A 21591-nucleotide genomic window follows, 5' to 3' on the forward strand; every position below is an offset into this window, starting at 1 on the left:
ATTTTGAAGATTTTTTTTCATGTGTTTTAGAAGCTTTGCTCCTCACGTTGCCACAACCATACACAACACAACATACACACACCAGGCTGTTCAGCTTGCAAAAAAGGAGATGCCGTGGAGAGTATTTCCTGTTGCTTACAAATTCTTACAGTCCCTTAAACACTATCATGAGCAAAAGGAAATCCTGAAAAATATGGAAGTGAAATGATGCCCACAAATATAACAAGGTCCTCTGAAGAGCAAGGAAACTCAGATCAGCCGGCCGGCATGGCTCAGTGGTTGGGCGTCAACCTATGAGCCAGGAGGTCATGGTTTGATTCCCTATCAGGGACCATGCCTGGGTTTCGGACTCTGTCCCCAGTGGGGGGCATGCAGGAGGCAGCCAGCCGATCAGCGATTCCCTCTCATCATTGATGTTTCTATCTCTCTCTCTCCCTCTCTCTTCCTCTCTGAAACCAATAAAAATAAAAAATTCAGAGTAAAAGGGCAATGTAAGTACCCATGAGAATATCTCTTTTTCTAAAATATGAACATTTCACTTTTCCTAAGAAAGTCTGTTTGGGGTATGTTTTCACTTACATGCACCTTGAACACACAGGGAAAGCAATAGAGATGTTGTGTTACATTAGGAAAAGCAAGAGCTGTCAGGCTGCCAGGACTGCGTGCACATTCCACGCTCTTGCATTCGTGGCTTTAGCAACCCTGGGTGAGCCCCTTTTAATCCTGTTAACCTTTTCCCCTCATCTGTAAAAATGAGGATCATAATTCTCCTTTCAGAATCGTGAGGCGTTTGTGCGTTATTGTAGATGAATGTGCTTGGTACACCACTTGCCACAGATAAGCAACTGCTAAGTGTTTATTTGCCCTGCCTTCCCAATAGGCTTTTCTTTTTCAAAACCAATTACCTTCAAACCTACACCACATTAGGAGAAAAGTCCTGCTGAAAAGCCTCCACGATTGAAAAATACAAAAAAAAAAATAATAATCAGCTTTTACTTAAAAGCTCTACATTAAGGGATTAAAAGCTTTACAAACCTTAATGGGGAAATTAACAATTGCCTTGCAGACATGGGGTCGGTGAGCTAATCACACACTTCGCATTCAATACACACCACCATGCTCTCCGCATGAATCCCTAGCTTTCACACCTACGGGCATAACCAGGAACTTAATTAAAGCCAACTAATATTTTTTAGGACTACAACAACAAATATTCTTTAGAGGATCCTCAAGGGCATTTGCCAACAAGACTGCCTGTGAGCTTAATCCATCCTCTACTAAAAATACAGGGTACCAATCCCCCTTTTCTCAATTTTCCCAGGTGAGTGCCAATAGGGTCATTAGCATGCTGTCACACAACGGAAACCTGCTGTTGCAAGACTAGAACCTCCTAATCCTCAATCCTCCATAGACTATATCTTATTATTAAGTCCCTGCTGTGAGCAGCCTTAAATCCTTTTTGTTAACTCAGAGGCAGGGGAGGGGACAGGTAGATACTGTGAATTGGCACTCACCATCCATCTCTCCCTTCTTGTAGCGCAGTATCTTTTTCAAAATCCCAGTTGCACCTGGCCAGCGTGGCTCAGTGGTTGAGCATCGGCCTCTGAACCAGGAAGTCACAGTTCAATTTCCAGTCAAGGCACATGCCCGGGTTGTAGGCTCAATCCCCAATATTGATTTCAAAGAGGACGGGAGAGGGAGAGAGAGATAGAAACATCAATGATGAGAGAGAATCATTGATCAGCTGCCTCCTGCACACCCCCTAATGGGGATCAAGTCCCCAACCCAGGCGTGTGCCCATGACCAGAATCGAACCTGGGACCCTTCGGTCTGCAAGATGATACTCTGTCCATTGAGCCAAACCAGCTAGAGCAATAAAAATATTTTTTAATGCCAATTGCCATCCATTAGTCAGTCAGAAAATCAACTTGGTGGGTCAAGACCAACGTTTCCTAATGGAGTGGGGTGGCCTAGAATAAAGCAGAACTGCACAGCACATACTAGGACAGAAGCAGACTAGGACAGAAGCCATGAGGGGGCATCCCGTTGCCTTGTGAGCCTTTCATTTCAGGTAGACATGCATGTGACTATATGTAAGTGTGAGTCAAATAAATTTTACAGTAGAGCAGTGGTTCTCAACCTTCCTAATGCCGCGACCCTTTAATACAGTTCCTCATGTTGTGGTGACCCCCAATTTCATTGTTGCAAATTGAACATAATTAAAGCATAGTAATTAATCACAAAAACAATATGTAATTATATATGTGTTTTCCGATGGTCTTAGGCGACCCCTGTGAAGGGGTCTCGACCCACAGGTTGAGAACCGCTGCACTAGAGCGTGTCCAAATGTTTGAACACTGTTCCGGTATGCCTTTCTATACCTCAAAAATGGGGAAGTTATGTGCCATGTGTCCCGGAATGCCTTGATAAAAGATTCCCATGTCTTTGGGGTTGGCCAGTCAGATGTCCAAGTGTGAGATCTGGAAGATGGCGGTGGTCACACCTCTCCTGCCACCTGTTTCTGTTGGCAAGCATGTGACAGTCACTTTCGGTCCTCTGTAGCATCATTAGCAGAGGACCCAGCATATGGTCACAAGATCCCTGGGTCCTGGGAAGCAGGTGGCAGCAAAGACAGTTAGGCTCTGGAGTCAGCAGCAGGAGGCCCCCGAAGGTGGTGGCTACCAGATCTTAGTAGTATCAGTGCAGTTCTAGACCCACTGGCTTTCTGAGTGTAGAAGTAACAGCAGCTCTCTTGGTGGTTTCGTTCTGTGGTGTGCCTTTGGGAATTGCTTTGGAAAGTTCAACCTCAAGTCTATTTCTTCCGCCCTCACATGATTCTTTCTGTAAGTCACTTAATACCCTATAATAAATCCCTTCTTGCTTACTTGGAGTAGCATCTTTTCTGTACTCAAACTTGTTGAAACTGACAGGAAATGGAAAAATAAGTAAATTTTTTTTAAAAAAAATTTGGTACTCAGCATTATACTGGAATCACTACAGAGAATTCTGAAAAGAAGCAGTAAACTAAATAACATATTAGGCACATATATTTTATTTTATAGTTTTTGTTTTTCTGGGTCCTATACCACCAAGTGATCAATAGATACCTGCTGTTTGATTGATTGAGAAAAGCACATGATGGACAATACCAGAATGGTTTGGTACCTTCATAACTAGTTGTAAGAAGAATGAATAAATGACTGAGGTCAGCTTTCCTAGAAAGATGCTGAAATAGGGAAAAAAGCAAGGTCTTTATACCCCTACATTGATCAAGTTGCAACATGCCCTTGGGAAGGGTCTGTGACCCGGGATGAGGTAGCTTCCTTCAGCCAAAGGCAAGTACTTGCCAGACAGGCTCAGCTACGGATGTTGGGAGCCAACAGCTCTAAGCAACTGAAGAATGAGTCCTCAGTCCTCAAGCAAGACCTGGGTGGTAAACCACAGCATCTGTTCAGAACCCAGAGACGTCTTTATCGGTCCTACAGCTTCTTAAATGTGTTGTGAAGACGTTCATCCCAGTCCACATAGGAAAACAGGAAAGGTATGTGCTCAGTATGTAAACGACTTTCAGCATGACACTAACAATAAATCCATTTTCCACTTAGCAATACGTGCAGCTGAGCATGTTTTTCAAATAGAACTTTATGAGTTGAGCCAGAAAGCATGAGTGTAAGCTTTGCCCCATGTATTTTATTTCCAGATCACCAGTGGGTATAATTTACAGTCTCTCCACTTTTATTTATTGCCCATTACCACTTTGAATAATAACATTTTTTATCCTATCCTCTTCCCTGCTTTAAACCACGTCATGAATTAACCACAAGGTTTCACACAAAAACTGTGGAAGAGGCAGCTTTGTGAAAAGAAAAACTCATGAGACCGAGACTCAGGAAACCTGAGGTCTATTCTCAGTCCTGAGTTCTGTCATATCTCTCCTCTCCTCTTCTCTTCTCTCTTTCCTCTCTTCTCTCTCTCCCTCCCTGCCTTTCTCTATTTCCTAGAAATAACTATACTTTTCCTATTATATAGATTTTTAAATGGACATACATGAAAACATTGCCATAAGAATTATAATACATCTTTAACCTTTTATCATTGTTAGTCAACCATCCACTTTTAATTATTCATGCAAATCATTATGCATTGAGAACCCATTCAAATCTGCATACAGTTGGAAGTTTTGATACATAAAGGGCAAACCCCATCCCATTTGGTGATTCAATCAGACATTCAACAAATACTCTTTGAGCATCAACTATGGGCCAAGCACTGGACATACAGTAAACAAACCTGCAGGAACTGGTTACTGATACAACAAACGATATTAGCTCGCATGCATTGAGTACTACCTACGTGCCAGGATATTTTCAAATGCTTTACATTATTTAATCCTCACAGCAATCTTCTAAGATAGTGCATAGTTTTCTGGGGCTGTGTTAACCAAGTTACACAAACTGAGTGACTTCAACAACAGAAATATTACCTCACAGTCCTGGAGGCCAGAAGTCTGAGACCACGGTGTCTGCAGGGTTGGTTCCCCGAGGGCTGCAGGGAGAATCCGCTGCGTGCCTCTCTCCTGGCTCTGGTGCCACACTGACAGTCTTTGGCAGCCCTTGGCTTAGAGCTGCATCACCCCATCTCTGCCTTCATTTGCATGTGGCGTTCTCCCTGTGTGCATGTCTGTGTCCAAATTTCCTCTATTGATAAGGACACCGGTCCTATTGGACAGGGCCCACCCTGATGACTTTATCATAACTTGATCAGCAGCAAAGGCCCTGTTTCCAAATGAGATAGAGTTGAGACTTCAACATCTTTTGGGGGGGAAATAATTCAACCCATAATAGGTATCTGTTTCACAGATGAGGAAACAGACACGGGGAGATGAGTAACACATTCTCAGGTGCGAGGTCACAAGGTTAATGCACTGGAGTGTGTACAGTGTGAGAAAAAGGGGACCCAGCACAGACCCCTGTGGGACACTGACACCCAGGAGACAGACATGAGACCCCACTTTTGTGACCTCAGTCAACTGCACGGCAAATGGGTGCCTGACTTAAGGGAAACCCATCTGCCGGCTTGTCACTGGCCTGCAAGGCAGTCGCACCTCACCCTGCAGAGTGGCTGCTTCACTGACCAGGTTCCCCTCTGGAGGAGAAGCACAGAGAGGAGCAGCGTGGTGGGAGCAGAAATGGAAAGACATACAGGAAAGCCAGGCAGTAGTGGAGAACACACACACCAGGGCAGCCCCGAGTGAGCAGAAGGAGAAGCTAACTAAACGTAGAAAGGAGAGGAGAGGTGATGATGGCATCAGCTGAGACACAGAAGCAGAGGCAGAGAGAAGGTGAGTCGTCATGACATCAAAAGAAACGTGCATCTGTGGGAAGGGGAAGGGAACCGGCCGAGAGCCACACCGCACCGTGCATTGGGCACTCCAGTTCTCAGGATGGAGGACCCTTCTCACTGAGTTCTGGGAGGTCATCACTCCCACCCATACTTATATCCACACTTATCCTTACATTAATCTCTCTTTTTTTTGTTTTGTTTTGTTTCCTTCAACCTTAAAATAATCTAACTCAAACACCCAGAGATACAAGAATAAAGCATCATTGAAGCTAATGGAACAGAATGCTTCAAGAAGGAAATGGTCGATGGTATCAAATATTACAGAAAGATAAGTCATATAAGCACTTTAAAAGTAATGGGGATTTGCTAACAACAATGGGAGAGCTGAGTGAGTGGAGACAGACAGAAGCCAGGTTGTAACGAGTGGTTAAAGGAATGGAAGGTTAGGGGAGGCCGGGGGAAGGGGGGGGGGGGGGGGGACATTTGTAATACTTTAAGCAATAAAACAAAATTAAAAAAAATAATAATAAAATAAAATAAAGGAATGGGAGGTAAGACCAGAAAGGCAGAAATATAAACCACACTTTTACATGATTCTGCTGTGAAGATAAAGAGGGAAATGAAGCTCTAAGTAGAATTTGTGGAGTAGAGGGAGTGGGGTTTTTTTAAGTGAGAGAGATTTAAATATATTTTAAATTTTTTATTTAATTTATTGGGGTGACATTGGTTAATAAAATTACATAGGTTTCAATAAACATATTTAAATGCAGGTGGAAATAAGCCATTAACGTAGGTGAGGTTGCAAACAGTTGAGAGAGTGGAAAAAAACCCGTGAAACTAAGTTGCTGAGGATGCAAGTGGCCAGGTAGAAGCAGGTAGAGGCAATAACCTGAGACAGGAAGAAGGAAGATAGCAAGGTTGGGTGTGGACACATAGCAGGCTATATTAGGATCTGATATGAAAGGTATTTCCTGTAATGGCTTCTATTTTCTGAGTGAAATAGGAGATGAGATTATCTGCTGACAATGAAGAGGAAAGAGACAGGGGAAGAACCTCGAGGCAGAGAAGAATATTTGCAATAATCACTTTGGAAAATGGCAGTGAAATCTCACCGGGAAAACGGTGAATGACTACCATTTAGTACAGAGGGCTCCGATGAGATCAAAGGCCACGAATTTAGTATGAAACTTAGCTGTGATTTGTGATTTCCTCCAGTCTCATTCAGTGCGCAGGAAAAGCAGCAGAAACATTGGTAGTTGGGATTAATTCAAATTTAAGGGTAGACAGGGAAGGGGAAAGGGAGTTTAAGGGTTAGGAAGGGCATGATTGAAAAAATGAACAATAATATCCACACGGGCTGCCGATGGAGTGGGGATGGGCAAGGCCAGTAGGGACATCATATGAGGACCAAGGAATCTCAAAGAAGAGCTATTTGGGAGGAAGAAAAGAGCTCTGGGATGATACGAGTTTAAGATTTTAGAGGCAGAGAAGTTCTAGGTCATTAGATGATCCCGAATTTGACCATCTGTCACAGATGCGGACTGTGGGTCTGCCCAGCTTCTCTTGCTTTGGGGAACTTTCTGTCTGTCATTACGTGTGTTTCTGGGTGAACAGCTCATCCCGGGGCCTCACCCCACCCCCACCCCCACCCTCACTGTGAGGGTTGGCATGGGATGCAGACCAGTGCGTTCATCCCCTGGCTACCTACAGTGCGTGGTCCAGGGGTGGCTACATGACCAAGAAGAGGTCAGACTCTTTTTTGAGATTTCTCCCATGGATGTTGGAGGCAGAGAGTCTCTCTTTTTCTCAGCTCCTGAGCTGGAAAGACCGTGTAGCTGCTTGTGAGCATCTTTCCTGGCAGCACGGACCCCTCTGCAGAAGGAGAAAGTGAGACCAACGTACAAAGACAAGCCGACCAGGCAGAGGTGGAAGATGGACAGAAGCAAAAAGAATCCCGAGAATTCTAAATCCCTGGATCTAGCCATGCTGAACCTAGTCTACCCCTGCATCTTTCAAATGACTCTCCCCGCCGCCCCCAATTCTCTCTTTGGCTTAAGGTAGTCTAAACTGGATTTCTGTAAACTGCAGGCAAGGGTGTGAGTGGCTGAAACAAAAGCACAGAAAGGTACGAGAGCTGAGAAGGCCAAGAAACTGAAGATAAGGCAAAATAACAACAAAAGAACAAAAAGAAAAAATAATGATAATAAAGATAAGGCAAAGGAATAACCATATGAGGGCTGCGTAGGGAAAAGAGAAGCATGCAGACCCCTCTTGCTGATGAGAAGTGGGATGTGCAAAAATGTGGATAAAGTAGAAAGAGCCTTCCTGATCAAAGGTTGTGTTGTGTAACCATGAAAACCAGTTTCTGTTTCTAAGTCCTAAGTATTATTGCCATGTCAATAATACACACTTTCTTTAACAGCTTTTTTAAAAAGTATATTTTATTGATTTTTTACAGAAAGGGAGAGGGGGAGGGATAGAGAGAAACATTGATCGGCTGCTTCCTGCACACCCCACACTGGGGATGTGCCCACAACCAAGGTACATGCCCTTGACTGGAATCGAACCCAGGACCCTTCAGTCCACAGGCCGGCACTCTATCCACTGAGCCAAACCGGTTAGGGCTCTTTAACAGCTTTTAAGCTCACCACACCTTGACCTTGAATCACTCACTATTCATCTATGAGACAGACTATGAGGTAAAACTGAAATTTAGATAAATCAGGTTAACTTTTCTCCCTGAGATACTTCATGAAATTATTTAAATGTCTCAACAATAACCAGAATAATGGCCTCAGTAGCAATTATGGCTCAAGTGTATTTGGTAGAAGAGTTTGTGTTAAATATTTTAAAACTCTATTTGGAAAAGTCACATCAACCTAATGCATTTTATTGGACAACATAAAATATACATGAGTATTATAGAAGAACACAGTCTGACACAAGAATGTGAAGCTGGCTGCCAATCTAGGACAGATGCACCAAGGCAAAGCCAACAGCCAGCAGGCAATTTAACCAGGAAGACATGGCTTTATTAAAGCGATTCTCGATTTGTCCAAAGGACAGATAGTTAATGTGCGCGTGGATTATATACACGGACAGAAGCTATTTTTCTTATCCCATATGATGGTATGCTTTCTATCAGAAATCTGTAAGGGTTATGTTCAGACATTTTTAATTTTTATATATATGTTAAAGACTATTGTGTATATGTTTGATTCATATATTGGGACTGTTATATAAACATATATTCAGATAAATGGAATGAATTGTGTTTTATAAGGAGAAAGTGCAGTACTAGTAATGATGGACCATTCTGAGCCTCATAGAAATCTAGAAATATAGGGTGTCCCCCAAAAACATATACACACACTTTGACTAATTATAAAGGCCATGTTTATTAAAATGCATTTCATTTTCAAAATTAAGCTATCAGCTGTTGAAGTATGTATACATTTTTTGGAGACATGCTATATAAGTAATGATAAGTCAAACATGGTAAAACAATATTATAACAGCGTATGTCTTTAAAGTGATATTGTTAGATGTATTTTTTGAATAGTGTAGAAATAAATTGACAGAGAAAATAAAAAGTTTATTAAAGATTGTATTTGGAGAATGTACAAGATCAATGTTCCCACCCTCGCCCCTACCACCACCACCGTGACTGCTTCCTGTGGTCTGGGCCACGCAGGGCCTCTCAGCATCCCCATCCTCCAGGCACCCAGAGGTGCAGCCGCCACCTCCACTGTGGCTGAGTGTGGGCCCACAGCAGCAGCCACAGGACTGGACTACATGTGGGGAGCTCCAGAGACCGTAGGCCTTCCCCGGGGAAACCGAGGCTGCCTCTCCTGCCTGCTGCACACTTAGCTCCTGTGCTCACGGGGCTGGGCAGGTGTGTTTCCTCAGTTGTGAAACACTACTTCATACTGTCCTTGTTCATGAAGGAGAAGCCGGCAGAGGCGACCCACCCCTGTGGCCATCCTTGGTCACTCTCCCTCTGTCGTCCAACCTGCAAGTATCAAACTCATTTCCTCTCATCCAGACTTTTTAAATACATTTTTAAAATTAATTTCAGAGAAGGAAGAGGGGGAGAGAGACAGAAACATCAATGATGAGAGTCATTGATCGGCTGCCACCTGCATGCCCCACACTGGGGATCAAGTCCAAAACCTGGGCATGTGCCCTGACCAGGAATTGAACCATAACCTCCTGGTTCATGGATCAATGTTCAACCACTGAGCCACGCCAGCTGAGCTAGACTTTTCATTTTCTCTTAATATTTGGTTATAATCTACTTTTCTCTCTCCTTTAATTAGACACCAATGCTTTTCTCAAGGACTGGAAAAAAAAATTGATGTGGCAGAAATATGATAATCACCCAAAAGAGTAACGCGTTTTTCTCTTTGAAATTAAAAAAATATATAAATTCCTGAAAAATATCTGTGAAATAGAAATTTAAAAAGAAGGCAGAAAGTGAGAGATACTCATAATAAAATCTGGATTCTGAAAAAGTACGCTCGCTATGACTGTGTTTTATATATTGGTAAATAAAACTGTGTAGGCTGTCTTCATCTTATCGGTTTCATGTTAACAGCTCCATTTTGAAAGTACTGAGATCAGCCCTGTTCAAACATTAAAAAATTACCACCTAATGCAATTTGGCGGCAACATTTGAAAACACATAAGTTTCTTAGAGGACCTCAGACTATGCATGTTTTATCCAAATAAGTAGGTCCATTTCTTTTTTAAAGAAATCATATGGATTACACTCATAAACCTTAATTACTTCTGGACTGCAAGCCTTGACTATATGCAGGCAATTGTCACCAAAACACAGGGAGCCAGGAGAAACTGGAGGATGGTGGAGTAACAGAGAAGACACAGCTTTTGAGTCAACGTAGAGTCCCTCCCGGTTCTGTCACCAACAAACTGCAGTCTTGGGTAGGTGACACCCTCTCAGAGCCCCAGACAGGTTGTGAAATAAAAACATTAAAGCTTCTCTGTGTGGTGGTTATGAGAATTAAGTTGGGTACTAAAGCCCCTGAGTCATAAGCGATACCCCATAAGTAGTAATTCTCTACTGACAGTTTTCATTCTAGATATGCAATCTAGCAGAATTCTTCTGGGTCCCAACGTGCCAACAAATGAAATACCAGGTGTTTTTAGTGGCGAACATTTATCTACCTTTGAGATTCTTTGTTGTCAATGATGGATTCTCACTCTATCACCAAAGTATAGAATATTCACCTACTGATCAAATTTCAAAGGTTTGGAGAATTTGTTCAATTGAGCATCGTTTCCCATGCCTTAGCTCCTCAAGAGATCCAGTGTTCAATGAAGAAGTTTTAAGTGGCTTTGCGGGTGCCTGTCTTGCCCGGTAGTCACATCGTTGAGGCCAGCACAGGTGACAAAGTGATGCTGATGGGAATGGATCAGTCTTTCAAGACATTTGATGATTTCATAGTCAGGAAGAGCAAGGCTGGTCATGTTCAAGCCCAGCATCTGGGAAACCACCTCCCTAAAGTCCACCAGCTGGAATATCAAACAGAAACACAGTAACTGAGACAGCAAATGTGTCAACTACTGCTGAGCCAAATGCAACAACAAAAAACATGGAAAATCTAGGTGTGCATGAGGCAGGTAAGTGACTTACTCTCACTAATCTTAGTTCTCTCATTTATAAAATAAGAAGGCTAGCCTACTAAATTACCTCTGAAGTCCTTTCAGGCACCAACCTTCAGCAATTTCATAACCACTTTTCTGATGAGCCAATTCATGTGGTATTGGCTACCAAGTCAAGAATCCCAATTAAGCAACCATGAACAAGACTCTGACCTAACTAAGATTTCACTTCTCGCTTCCAAGGTAGGAATAACTACAGACCTATCTCCTGGGGCTGTTCTGGAACCAAATGAAACAATGGCTGTGTATGTGTTCTGCATACTAGGAAGTGCTTTACAAATGGTAGTGTGGTCATGCCCATGGTCATAAGTCCTTATACTCTAGATCAGTGGTTCCCAAACTTATTTGGCCTACTGCCCCCTTTCCAGAAAAAATATTACTCAGCGCCCCCTGGAAATTAATTTTTTTTAATTTTAATAGCAATTAAACAGAAAGATATATGTATTAATGTTTCTACCTTTTTCGTAAAATATAGTAAAGAAAGGTGTAAATTAGAAACACTGAAGTTTGAAATTATGAAACTATTTATTGAACTCAGAATAGAAAGGTAATACAAAAAAAGTTAAAACAAATGCACCTGTGGCCATCACCGCCCCCCCTGGATCGCTGCAGCGCCCACCAGGGGGCGGTAGCGCCCACTTTGGGAATCACTGCTCTAGATTAATGTTACTGGCAATGAACCTCTCAAACTAAAGGAGGAACAAATGCAAGAAAGTTATGAGCTCATGACAATAGAAGGGCTTCTAAATGATACTCAAATCACATCAGACAGATGACCATAACACTGGACTCTCTGGGACTCCCTCACATACATACACACACACACACACACACACACCTCGAGGCGGGTAGGGGGAGGACTGCAGACAATGGTGGAAATGTGCCTCACACCCCTTGCAATTCTCATAGACTGGTTGGTGATCCCAGGCTGAAGCAGAAGCAGATAAATCAGGGACAGCTGGGCGACGCCTCACTAGAGGTGCCTTCCATCTTAGGAGGGTTGTGATCTACCCTGAAGACAGATATTACATCCAGATCTGCCTTCCAAACATTCCCACCCTGTGCTTGTTCGCTTCCCAGCCTTCTCCCTACGCTGAGTCCAATTTGGGAAACATAACGCTTTCTCCAGCCTTGTCTCCCTGATGAAAAGGTTTCCTTGAAGTTCCCCATCCTTTCAAATATGGCCAAAGCTCTAAATTCTGGAGTGGTTTGACTCGGAGAGCGCTCACGCGTCATTTGGCCTTCCTCGGCCCTGCCTGACACATGAGCCAGAGCAGAGGCAGACAGAGAGAAAAATATCCTAGGATCAGAGTCCACTCTGGGCCCCTGGAGCACCAGACAGAGAGTGAGATGAAAGCCAAAGCTTCGGGGGTCAGGCTGCCCGGTACATGCTTCTTCCTGCCTGACCTCTTGATGTGCTCACCAGATAACACTCTCCTCCTTGGACTGGCAAGCAAATAAGACCTGCTTTATGGTTTACATCTGGGTTTGGTTGGCCTTCAAGTCTGGGTGCCACCGTTGGAGATTTGGGACTATTTCCTGCAGCTGATCTCTATGGAGATGAGGTGTATCCTGACCTCCCGGGGCTGAAGCCCTGGTGACCATCAGAAGATGTGGGATGATGCAACCTCCAGAAGCAATCAGAGAGCATCATAAAAACCTCCCCATAACCAGAACCTGGCTTTTCACAGGCTTTCCGTTGCTTTGATAAGAATGTCTTTTTCTTTCCTACAATCCGTGCCATGAAAACAGGAATTACTTTTCTTAGTGGAATAAATCATAATGGTTCTTTTAATGCCAAAAAAAGATGCTAGATGGCAGGCAGAGACGTTGAAATGATATAGAAAGTTCTGTAAATTGCCTGGCTGGCATGGCTCAGTGGTTGAGCATCAACCTATGAATCAGAGGTCACAGTTCAATTTCCCATCAGGGCACATGCCCAGATTGTGGGATCAGTCTCCAGTGTGGGGCATGCAGGAGGCAACCAATCAATGATTCTTATCATTAATGTCTCTCTCTCTCCCTCTCCTTTCTTCTCTGAAATCAATAAAAATATGTTTTTTAAAAAAAAGAATGTTCAGCCCTAACCTTCAGTGGATAGAGCGTCAGCCTGCGGACTCAAGGGTCCCAGGTTCGATTCTGGTCAAGGGCATGTACCTTGGTTGTGGGCACTTCCCCAGTAGGGAGTGTGCAGGAGGCAGCTGATCGATATTTCTCTCTCATCGATGTTTCTAACTCTCTATCTGTAGGAAGTTTCTAACTTCCTCTCTGTAAAAAAATCAATAAAATATATTTTAAAAGAAAGAATGTTCAGTAAATTGTTTATGAAGAAATGTGTGAACAATAATCAAGCTTTGGAATTGTCCTATCTTTCCTAAGTAGGAAGGTTTCATCACCAGGTGTCTACCCACCTGCTTTTCTCTCTTTTCTGCTTCCTCCAGAGATTTCCTTAGCGTCTTCAATTCGCTGGTCACCACTTCTATCGTGTTCCTGGCCCTCTCCTTGTCCTCCTGGGCCTCGTGCTCGGTAGTGTCCAGTTCCGACCTGACGGACATGAGCTTCTTCTCAGCCTTCTCCTTCATCTTCTCCAGTTTGTCTCTGGATTTACTGAGGTCTTCAATGGCTTTGGTCTGCTCCAGAGTTTTAATCTAAGAAGACAAGAGAATGCTGATCGTCTCTTGTGTATTTACTTAGAAAAACTGCATAAATAAGTCATAGGTCAATGGAATTCACTGAACTCATAACTTTTTTATGGGTAAAGAATGAAATATTTATATAAATTTTGTCAAACATGTGCGGGATGAACATGTCTTAAGACAGCTATTGTTTATAAACAACATATCAGAGTACCATTATTTGGAAAATCAATAAGATAAGATGGAAGGTAGCGTGACTCTGGAGATGAATATTAAAATGAGGTCTGCTGGTTCTTATGTGCAGATTCCATGAGCTCCCTGGGCAAAAGCAACTGGCCCTTTTTGCTGCTCCCAATGGGTCACGCCTGGTTTGGAAGCTTTAGGAAGGGCACAATGTCCGCACTGGGAGTGTTTTACCACAAGGAGGCTCCGCCCCTCATCCCCTGGGCAAGCTGCATCACTGCTGTGAGGAAGATCTACAGCAGCACTGTTCTGGGGAAATGTCTCTGACTTTACCAGTGAGGCGCACGTGCCTGCAAGGAGCCAGGACATCACGGACATCTGTATTGGTGACGTGCAAGTAATAACATTTAAAATATGATCTGTGCACATACTCATGCCATCGAAATATCTGGACCAAATTCTTTCAAGTTTTAATTCCTTTCTTCTCTGTATTCACTGGAAATCGGACACCTCAAATCCAGGAAGAACGTCGCCCCAATCTATCTACCCTCCTCGCTACTTAATACAATTCAACTCCCAGAGACCAACATTGCACACCGGCCCCTGCCTGGCTCTTCTCATTTCTTCCTACGCAAATTCCTACACCATGAAACCCCAAATGATCCCTAAAACCATAGTCGCCCTCATTTTAAAGACGTGTTTTTATTTTCTGGACTTAACACCACCCTGTTTGAGTGACTCTTTCCACAGCAACTACAGCTCTATTTCAAATATGAAAGAGCCACTAACCTGAGCTAATATGCTGACTTGTGTAATTTTTGCACTTTTCCCACAACTCTAGAAAATCAGAGGAAGGTTTCGTCTTTTTTTCTGGCATGTCCACGATGAGGCTGGCACTCTTTCGCAGAAGCGTGTATGGTGACTAGCAAAAAGCAACAAGGGAGCGAAGCTGAGCACTTGCCTTAAGCTCATTGGTGTCAGCCAGTTTGGCTTTGAGCTCAGTGTTCGATTCCCGGCACGCGCTCAGCTCCTTCTGCAGCCTCTCCACCTGCTTCTGTAACTTCCGTGTGGTGACATTGGCCTCGTCCCTCTCCACAGCCAGGCCCATCCGCAGCCGCTTCTCCTCTTCCAGCTGCGCTATTTTCTGCCGGAGGAGGTTCAAGTGCAGTTCTTTGCTCTCCAGTCTGTCTTTCTGGGTCTTGAGCTGGTTTGACACAAACAGGAAGTTTTACATTGAACAGCCAGTAAACATAAATGAATTACTCAGATAATGTTGATCTTTGTCCACACTTCAATAAGCCTCGTGACTAAATCATTTTAAAAAATGGTACTAGATTCCTTCTCCTGATTGCATTTTTATTTCTATCTCTTGAAGAATTAATTTTGTAGCTGCAAAGTATGAGATTAAACAGCCAGAGAAAATGCACAGAGAAATAGGCTCTCAACACCTGACTCCCTCCAACATAATGTTCATCTAATAAAAATGTAAAATTACTTTTAAGACAATGGAAATGAGCCCAGCTGGTGCGGCTCAGTGGTTGAGCGTCAACCTATGAACAAGGAGGTCAAGGTTTGGTTCCCATTCAGGGCACAAGCCTGGGTTGCGGGCTTGATCCCCAGTGTGGGGCGTGCAGGAAGCAGCCAATCCATGATCCTCTCTCATCATTGATGTTTCTATCTCCCTCTCCCTCTCCCTCTCCCTTCCTCTCTGAAATCACTAAAAATATATTTTTTTAAAAAACAGCCGAAACCGATTTGGCTCAGTGGATAGAGCGTCGGCCTGCGGACTGAAGGGTCCCAGGTTCGATTCCGGTCAAGGGCATGTACCTTGGTTGCGGGCACATCCCTAGTGGGAGATGTGCAGGAGGCAGCTGATTGATGTTTCTCTCTCATCGATGTTTCTAACTCTCTATTTCTCTCCCTTCCTCTCTGTAAAAAAATCAATAAAATATATTTTTTTTAAAAAAAAACAACTAAAATGGGCTTTTCAAGGGCAGAGTATAGTAAACCAAAGAGACAAAATCCTCTCCAACACCCCACAGCAACTCTACTTGCCCTGGTCTTTCCTGAAAGAAGACAGGGTGCGAATTAGCACCAAAAACCTAGACTGACTCATCTCCATCCCTCAGGGTGTGAGTAGTCTAGCTTGCTTTAAAGTTCATATATTTTTAAAGTAAGCGATACCAAGGAACATTGTTTAGAATAAGTGATACCAGGGTAACATTTTTTAAAGCTTTTTTTATATATTGAAAATCTTAGAAATAGAAGGGACTTGAAGGAAGTTTGAGTTCGTCAGTGTCTTTATTACATGCCTGGCCTATACCATCCACAAACCAAGCAGGTCCTGAAACAGCACTTATCATTGACAATTAAACTTGATGAAGGAAATTATAGTGGTTTTTAGAAAAAGATTGTGGGCTCTAAGAGGAGACAAAAAACCTCGTGGGCTTCGCATGTCACAATTAGTGAGTGGAATATTAAGTACAGAAACCTCTTTCATCTATTACAAAAATTAGGAATGAGAATCGTGTAGAATTATAGAACGTCATATTTTTCCTAATTTTTTTTTAGTCCTCACCTGAGGATATTTTTCCATTGATTTTTAGAAAGAATGGAAGAGAGAGGGAAAGACAGAGAGAAATATCAATGTGAGAGAAACACATTGATTGGTTGCCTCCTGCATGAGCCCCTACCAGGGCCCGGGCCAGTACATGTCCTTGACAGGAATTGAACCGGGGACCCTTTGGGCCGCAGGCTCTACCCACTGAGCCAAACCAGCTGGGACACATTTTCCCCCATTACTGACTGCATCTATTAAGTGTTCAGAGGTGTGAAGAACTAACGGAAAAGTGGGCTTGAGTATCTTGCCTAATGGTGACAGCAATGTCCCTGCCCAGAACCCTTTGTAACACGGCCCTTTCCATATTTCTCTAACTAACCTCCCTTCCTGGAGCTTCTTCATGTTGAAGTCCACTCTATTGCAAATTTACACTAGCAAGTTCTGTGCACGCGTAATTTTAATAATTACACAAGACTTAAGAAAAAATAGTATTAGATATTGACAAAAAATTCAGTTATCTGAGGGAAACTTCAGAAAAAATTGTAGCTCCATTTAATGTCTCTGATGGTAAAAGGGATTGTCTCCTTTCTTTTTAAAATATTCCCAAAGATACAGTACATGGAGAGGAGGTCAAATGTAAATAGAGCATCTTCTATGAGCCAAGAGTTCAAAATGTTATTTATTAAAAATGTACAACCTCCTGAAGGAGGTGTCATCCCCATCTTCAGTATAAGGAGAGGAAGAGAGGAATGCAATTTCCCAAGGTCACAGAGCTTGGCGGAGCCAAACTGGGAACCCAGATGGGACTCATTACATGGCCTGCACACTGTAACTCTACCACAGAATTTTCTCCTAAGAACTATTAAAAGGATACATTTGTGTTTTCCTTTTTCCTTCCCCAATGCCAATAATTACATAACTAATAATTATATTTTTATCCTCTTCATGCATTCATTTATTTAGTCTAAACTGTTTCTAACTCTCCCTTTGAGTGAATGAAAATCTCTTCTCTCTCTACTTTGTAGTCTAATAGAGCTTTTACAAAGGCAGAGACGGCTAACTGTTCCCCAATTCTCCTCTCCTATAGTTATAGAAACAGTACGTTTTTCAGCTAGGTAAATGGCTAGCCAGAGTAAAGATTACTGGTTCAAGCCTCCCTTGCAGCTAGCTTTAACCATCAGAACATATTCCATGGGACATAAACACAAGCTCATGGAGCAATTTCTGGGAACCTCCTTTAAGACAGCTCATATCTGCTCATTTGCATCCCTCTCCTGCATCCCTTCCTTCTCCAACTTCCTTGCTGGAACACAGATATAATATTTCTAAAAACTATTTTTAACCATGAGGATAAGGACCACCCTAGGGATGGGTGACTAATGAGCTTAAATGAGCTGGGTTCCTTCAAAACTTCACAGAGCTGAGCTGTCACACTAGCCCTAAGCTGCCTACTTCCAGGAATTCATGCAACAGAAGAAAAACAAACATTTCTACTTGTTTAAGCCACTGTTACTTTGGTTCTTTATTCCTCATAGTCTAACATAACCTTAGGTGATACCTGCCATCACTCAGACTTAAAACAGATTCTAAACACATATTATTATAATCATGTTTCCTGACCACATTGGTAATACGGTAGCAGTAAGTTATATTTCAATATTAAAGTTTCACAGATATTCATTCTCTCAACATTGGCAAGTTTCCACCTCTCCTACCTTTCTCTGTAAATTGTGGGCGATGGTCTTATTTTCAATGACGGCATTGCTCTCAAGGTGTACCAGCTGCTCTGCACGAGCTAAAACTACATCTAGACGCATGTCAAAACCAAGTTCAGCAGCCATCTGGTCCAATTTCATTTTCTCTGAGAGCTGGTCCAGAAATTTAAGATACTACACTCAAGAACAAAAATGAAAATGGGACACAAAAATAAAGTTAACAGGCGATCTCACACAATCCTCCCCTTTCTCCCAAATTTACAGGTAGTTCTCATTAAACCCAGTAGGAGCCCGGCCCCCCAACACCAAAGTTTGGTAATGAATTCCTGACCCACCCTGCCAGCTCCATGTCCTGCTCCTTGACCATATTCTCTTGACTCTCCTGGTCAGTGACCTTGATGCTCAATCTAATATTACACACTCTTCTTAACCTTGCCATATGACAGATTTGCATGCTCCCAACTAGTTCTCCATCTCTCTGCTTTGCTACATGCTGCTGCCACCACGCCCCTGCTAGGCTAATCCAGCCCCAGGCATCCACCCATCCATACCTTCCATGGAGATTTTTCCCACCCACTGTGGCCCAGGCCTCAAAAGTGGAAAATGAGGACTTAACCAGTTGCCACAACACTCTCTATACAAACGACCTTGGATAACATTTTTGCTTTAGAGAAAATGTCTTGAAGAGTTGTTAATGTATCATATAGTTAAAGGAACAACACTGCAAAATAGAGTTGTTATCAGGAAAGTCCAAGTTCACATTTTAACAGGTTAAAGTGACAAAACTGTTCTGGGACCTTCCTCCACTTGATTTCTGTGGCTCAGCTGGCCATGCCAGATGTAGCGTAATGTCTACTAAGTACTTGCTGGATAACCAAATCGATCAATGTGCTTTCTGTATCATCATTCCATGATTTGGGTTCCATCTTTGAGATTTTTTTCTCATGGCAATAACTCGGGCAATTTCATGTTTAAATAAATATAAATTCCTGACAACTGAAGCAATCCATTGTTTTTTTAATCCTCACCCAAGTATATGTTTATTGATTTTAGAGAAAGAGGGAGGGAGGAAAGGAGGGAGGGAGGGAAGGAGGGAAAACATCAATGTGATAAAGAAACATGCCCTGAGCAAGAATCAAACCTACAACCTATTATCTTCTGATCTGAACTTTCTAGGAATCCCAACTGGGCTCCCTACCTTCAGTGTCTGGAACTTCAGAGCCATTCTGCCTTCAGAAAACTTTTTTCTTTTCCTCAAAACCCTTCTATGCCTCCCCATTACCTATAGGATAAAGCCTCCAGTAATGAGCTGACCTACCTCAATTATCCCTACCTGCCTCCAGAGCCACCTCCCACCTTTGGCCTCGCCCAGTCTCTTTGTGCCTCATTCCTCTTCTAAACAGTCCTATTACACCTCCCTTCCTTCATCCCTCCTGCTGTTCCCTCTGCCTCAGATCCCTTCCCCACTCTTCTGCCAGACAAATCCTTACCTGTTCTTTAAAGCCCCTCACATATGTCACCTGCGGAACCTGCCCCTTCTCCCCACGAAAATGCTACTTATCCTTCAATGATCAATTCAAAGATCGTCTTCCTGTAAAATCACCCCTTTATACAGAAGCTATCCCTCTTTCACTGGGCTCCTGTTGCTCTTTCTTAATCAGTACCCCTGTTATACACTCACAGCCTTTAGTACAGCAAATTATTTGAATGACTGTCTTCTCTATTGAATGATGAGCCATTTAAGATGAATCGTGAGTTACGTATTCATACATTACCCTCCAAGCCTTCAGCGTCTCATATATAACAGCTGTCCAATATATTCATTAAGTTTAATTAGATATAATTGAATGGTTAGATTTCATTTGAATCAAGGAAGTGCCAAACAATAGGAAGAGACTTCAAAACAATACCCATTGTTCCTTGAAATTTACTCATGATTCAGAGCATAAGCATCTACGGAATTGCTGCAAAACTCAGAATAATTTTCCGGTGAAATACTACAGTGCAACAGATGTATCCACCCATGGACATGCCCTCCAGTTATTACCTTTTGTTTCTCAAAACTCAGGTTGTCTCGCAAAACATCTCCAGACACCAGCTCCCCCTCCAGGTGTGTCAGCTGACCCTGAAGAGCCTCCAGCTTGTGCTCAGCTTTCTGGGCTCTCTGCAGGGCTTTCTGGTGAAACCCAGAGTCCTTTTCCAACTGTTCAACAAGCTCAGATATTTGGGCTTCAAGCTGGGAAACCATCTGGAAACAAACAAAACAAGAATAAGCCTTGTTTCCAATGCGCTGAAGTGTTAAAATCCAGTGCTCAGTGCAAACAGCTATTATTTATAACAACAACATCCAGATTCTTCAGAAAAATGGACTGAGAAACAGGTAATTGATCGATGTATTTGAAATAAATCTGTATCCATTACCTAATAAAATACTTTTGATTGGCCTTTTTAATTTTTATATAATTCCTCAAATAAGTTACTCCATAAATGTTTATGGATAACATTTACTTACCCCTAAAACTGCCATTAACTTAGGAATCTTAAAGCTTAGTTGGAAAAAGAGTTCAGACAGATAGCACTTTTAAAACCTATACAAGTGTCAAAAAAAACTATATAAGTATCATTCTTCTTCTACCATCTGTAGTGGTTTAAAGACTATGTAGTGAGTTCATCTTGATAAGCAACCTTGAGAAGTTATCAGTGAATTCAAGAGCACAAAGCTACAGGGTGGGGCAAAAGTAGATTTGCAGGTGTTCATATGGGAAATAATACAATTAGTGAAAATAATAATACGAGGATAAACTCTGTTTCATCTACTCACAACTGGAAACCTACTTGTGCCCCAGCCTGCATTGCTTCAAGCTCCTTCTCCATTTTCTATTGAGTATGGTTACTCCTTCACTAACCGTCAGTGGTGCTGCCTCTGGGCTACACAGTTATGGGGCAATGTTATCATCTGAACATGTAAAAGGTCAAAATTATTTTAATATGGTGATTCTGCATAGGATCAATGGCAGTGTACAAGCAGGCAGGACATTCTGAGTATTACCTCCCCTCCTATAACATAAGGTCACTGCTTCCCTGCTGAATGCCCCAAGACTCGCAGGATCCCTAACTGGCCCAATGCTTTCACCCTTCTGTGAAGTTGCTCTTTGTCCTCACCTTCCCTTAAACCAAGAACATAAGTTTACCAAAGACCGCAGGTATGCTTTGAGAAACTCAAACTGATTCTTGCAAATCCAGTTTTCATAAAATGTTGAATTCAATAAAAACACCAAGTGTGAGGTGATAAATTTGGTTTTGATGGTTTGTTTTCAAAAAGGAGAGGGGGGGAAAGTAGTAGATATTTACATAATAGTACCATTCTCACAGAAATTGAAATATCTTGATGGTTTCAGATTTACTGCTTCTGTTTAAGAAAAACAACTTCTGCTTGTCTATCTATAAACAACCATGCTTAAAGGCAAGA

The 21591-nt window shown here is 42.5% G+C and overlaps 1 protein-coding gene across 2 annotated transcripts in view; it reads right to left on the reverse strand.

Annotated features, from left to right (window-relative positions):
- Positions 1–7814: 7814 nt before the first annotated feature.
- Positions 7815–21591, reverse strand: part of CCDC170 (coiled-coil domain containing 170) — a 61292-nt gene continuing 47515 nt past the window's right edge. For both annotated transcript variants that reach the window (XM_070417455.1, XM_070417454.1), the window contains 5 exons: positions 20170–20370; positions 18123–18296; positions 14809–15051; positions 13440–13676; positions 7815–10878 (listed from right to left, as the gene is read on the reverse strand). In XM_070417455.1, coding sequence (XP_070273556.1) covers positions 10678–10878; positions 13440–13676; positions 14809–15051; positions 18123–18296; positions 20170–20370 — 1056 coding nt within the window. In that variant the 3' untranslated portion in view covers positions 7815–10677. The remainder of the gene's footprint in view (positions 10879–13439; positions 13677–14808; positions 15052–18122; positions 18297–20169; positions 20371–21591) is intronic.

The sequence above is a fragment of the Myotis yumanensis genome, unplaced genomic scaffold (genome assembly GCF_028538775.1).
Source record: "Myotis yumanensis isolate MYYU_CA2020_CCGP unplaced genomic scaffold, mMyoYum1.0.hap1 SCAF_6, whole genome shotgun sequence".
NCBI lineage: Eukaryota > Metazoa > Chordata > Mammalia > Chiroptera > Vespertilionidae > Myotis > Myotis yumanensis.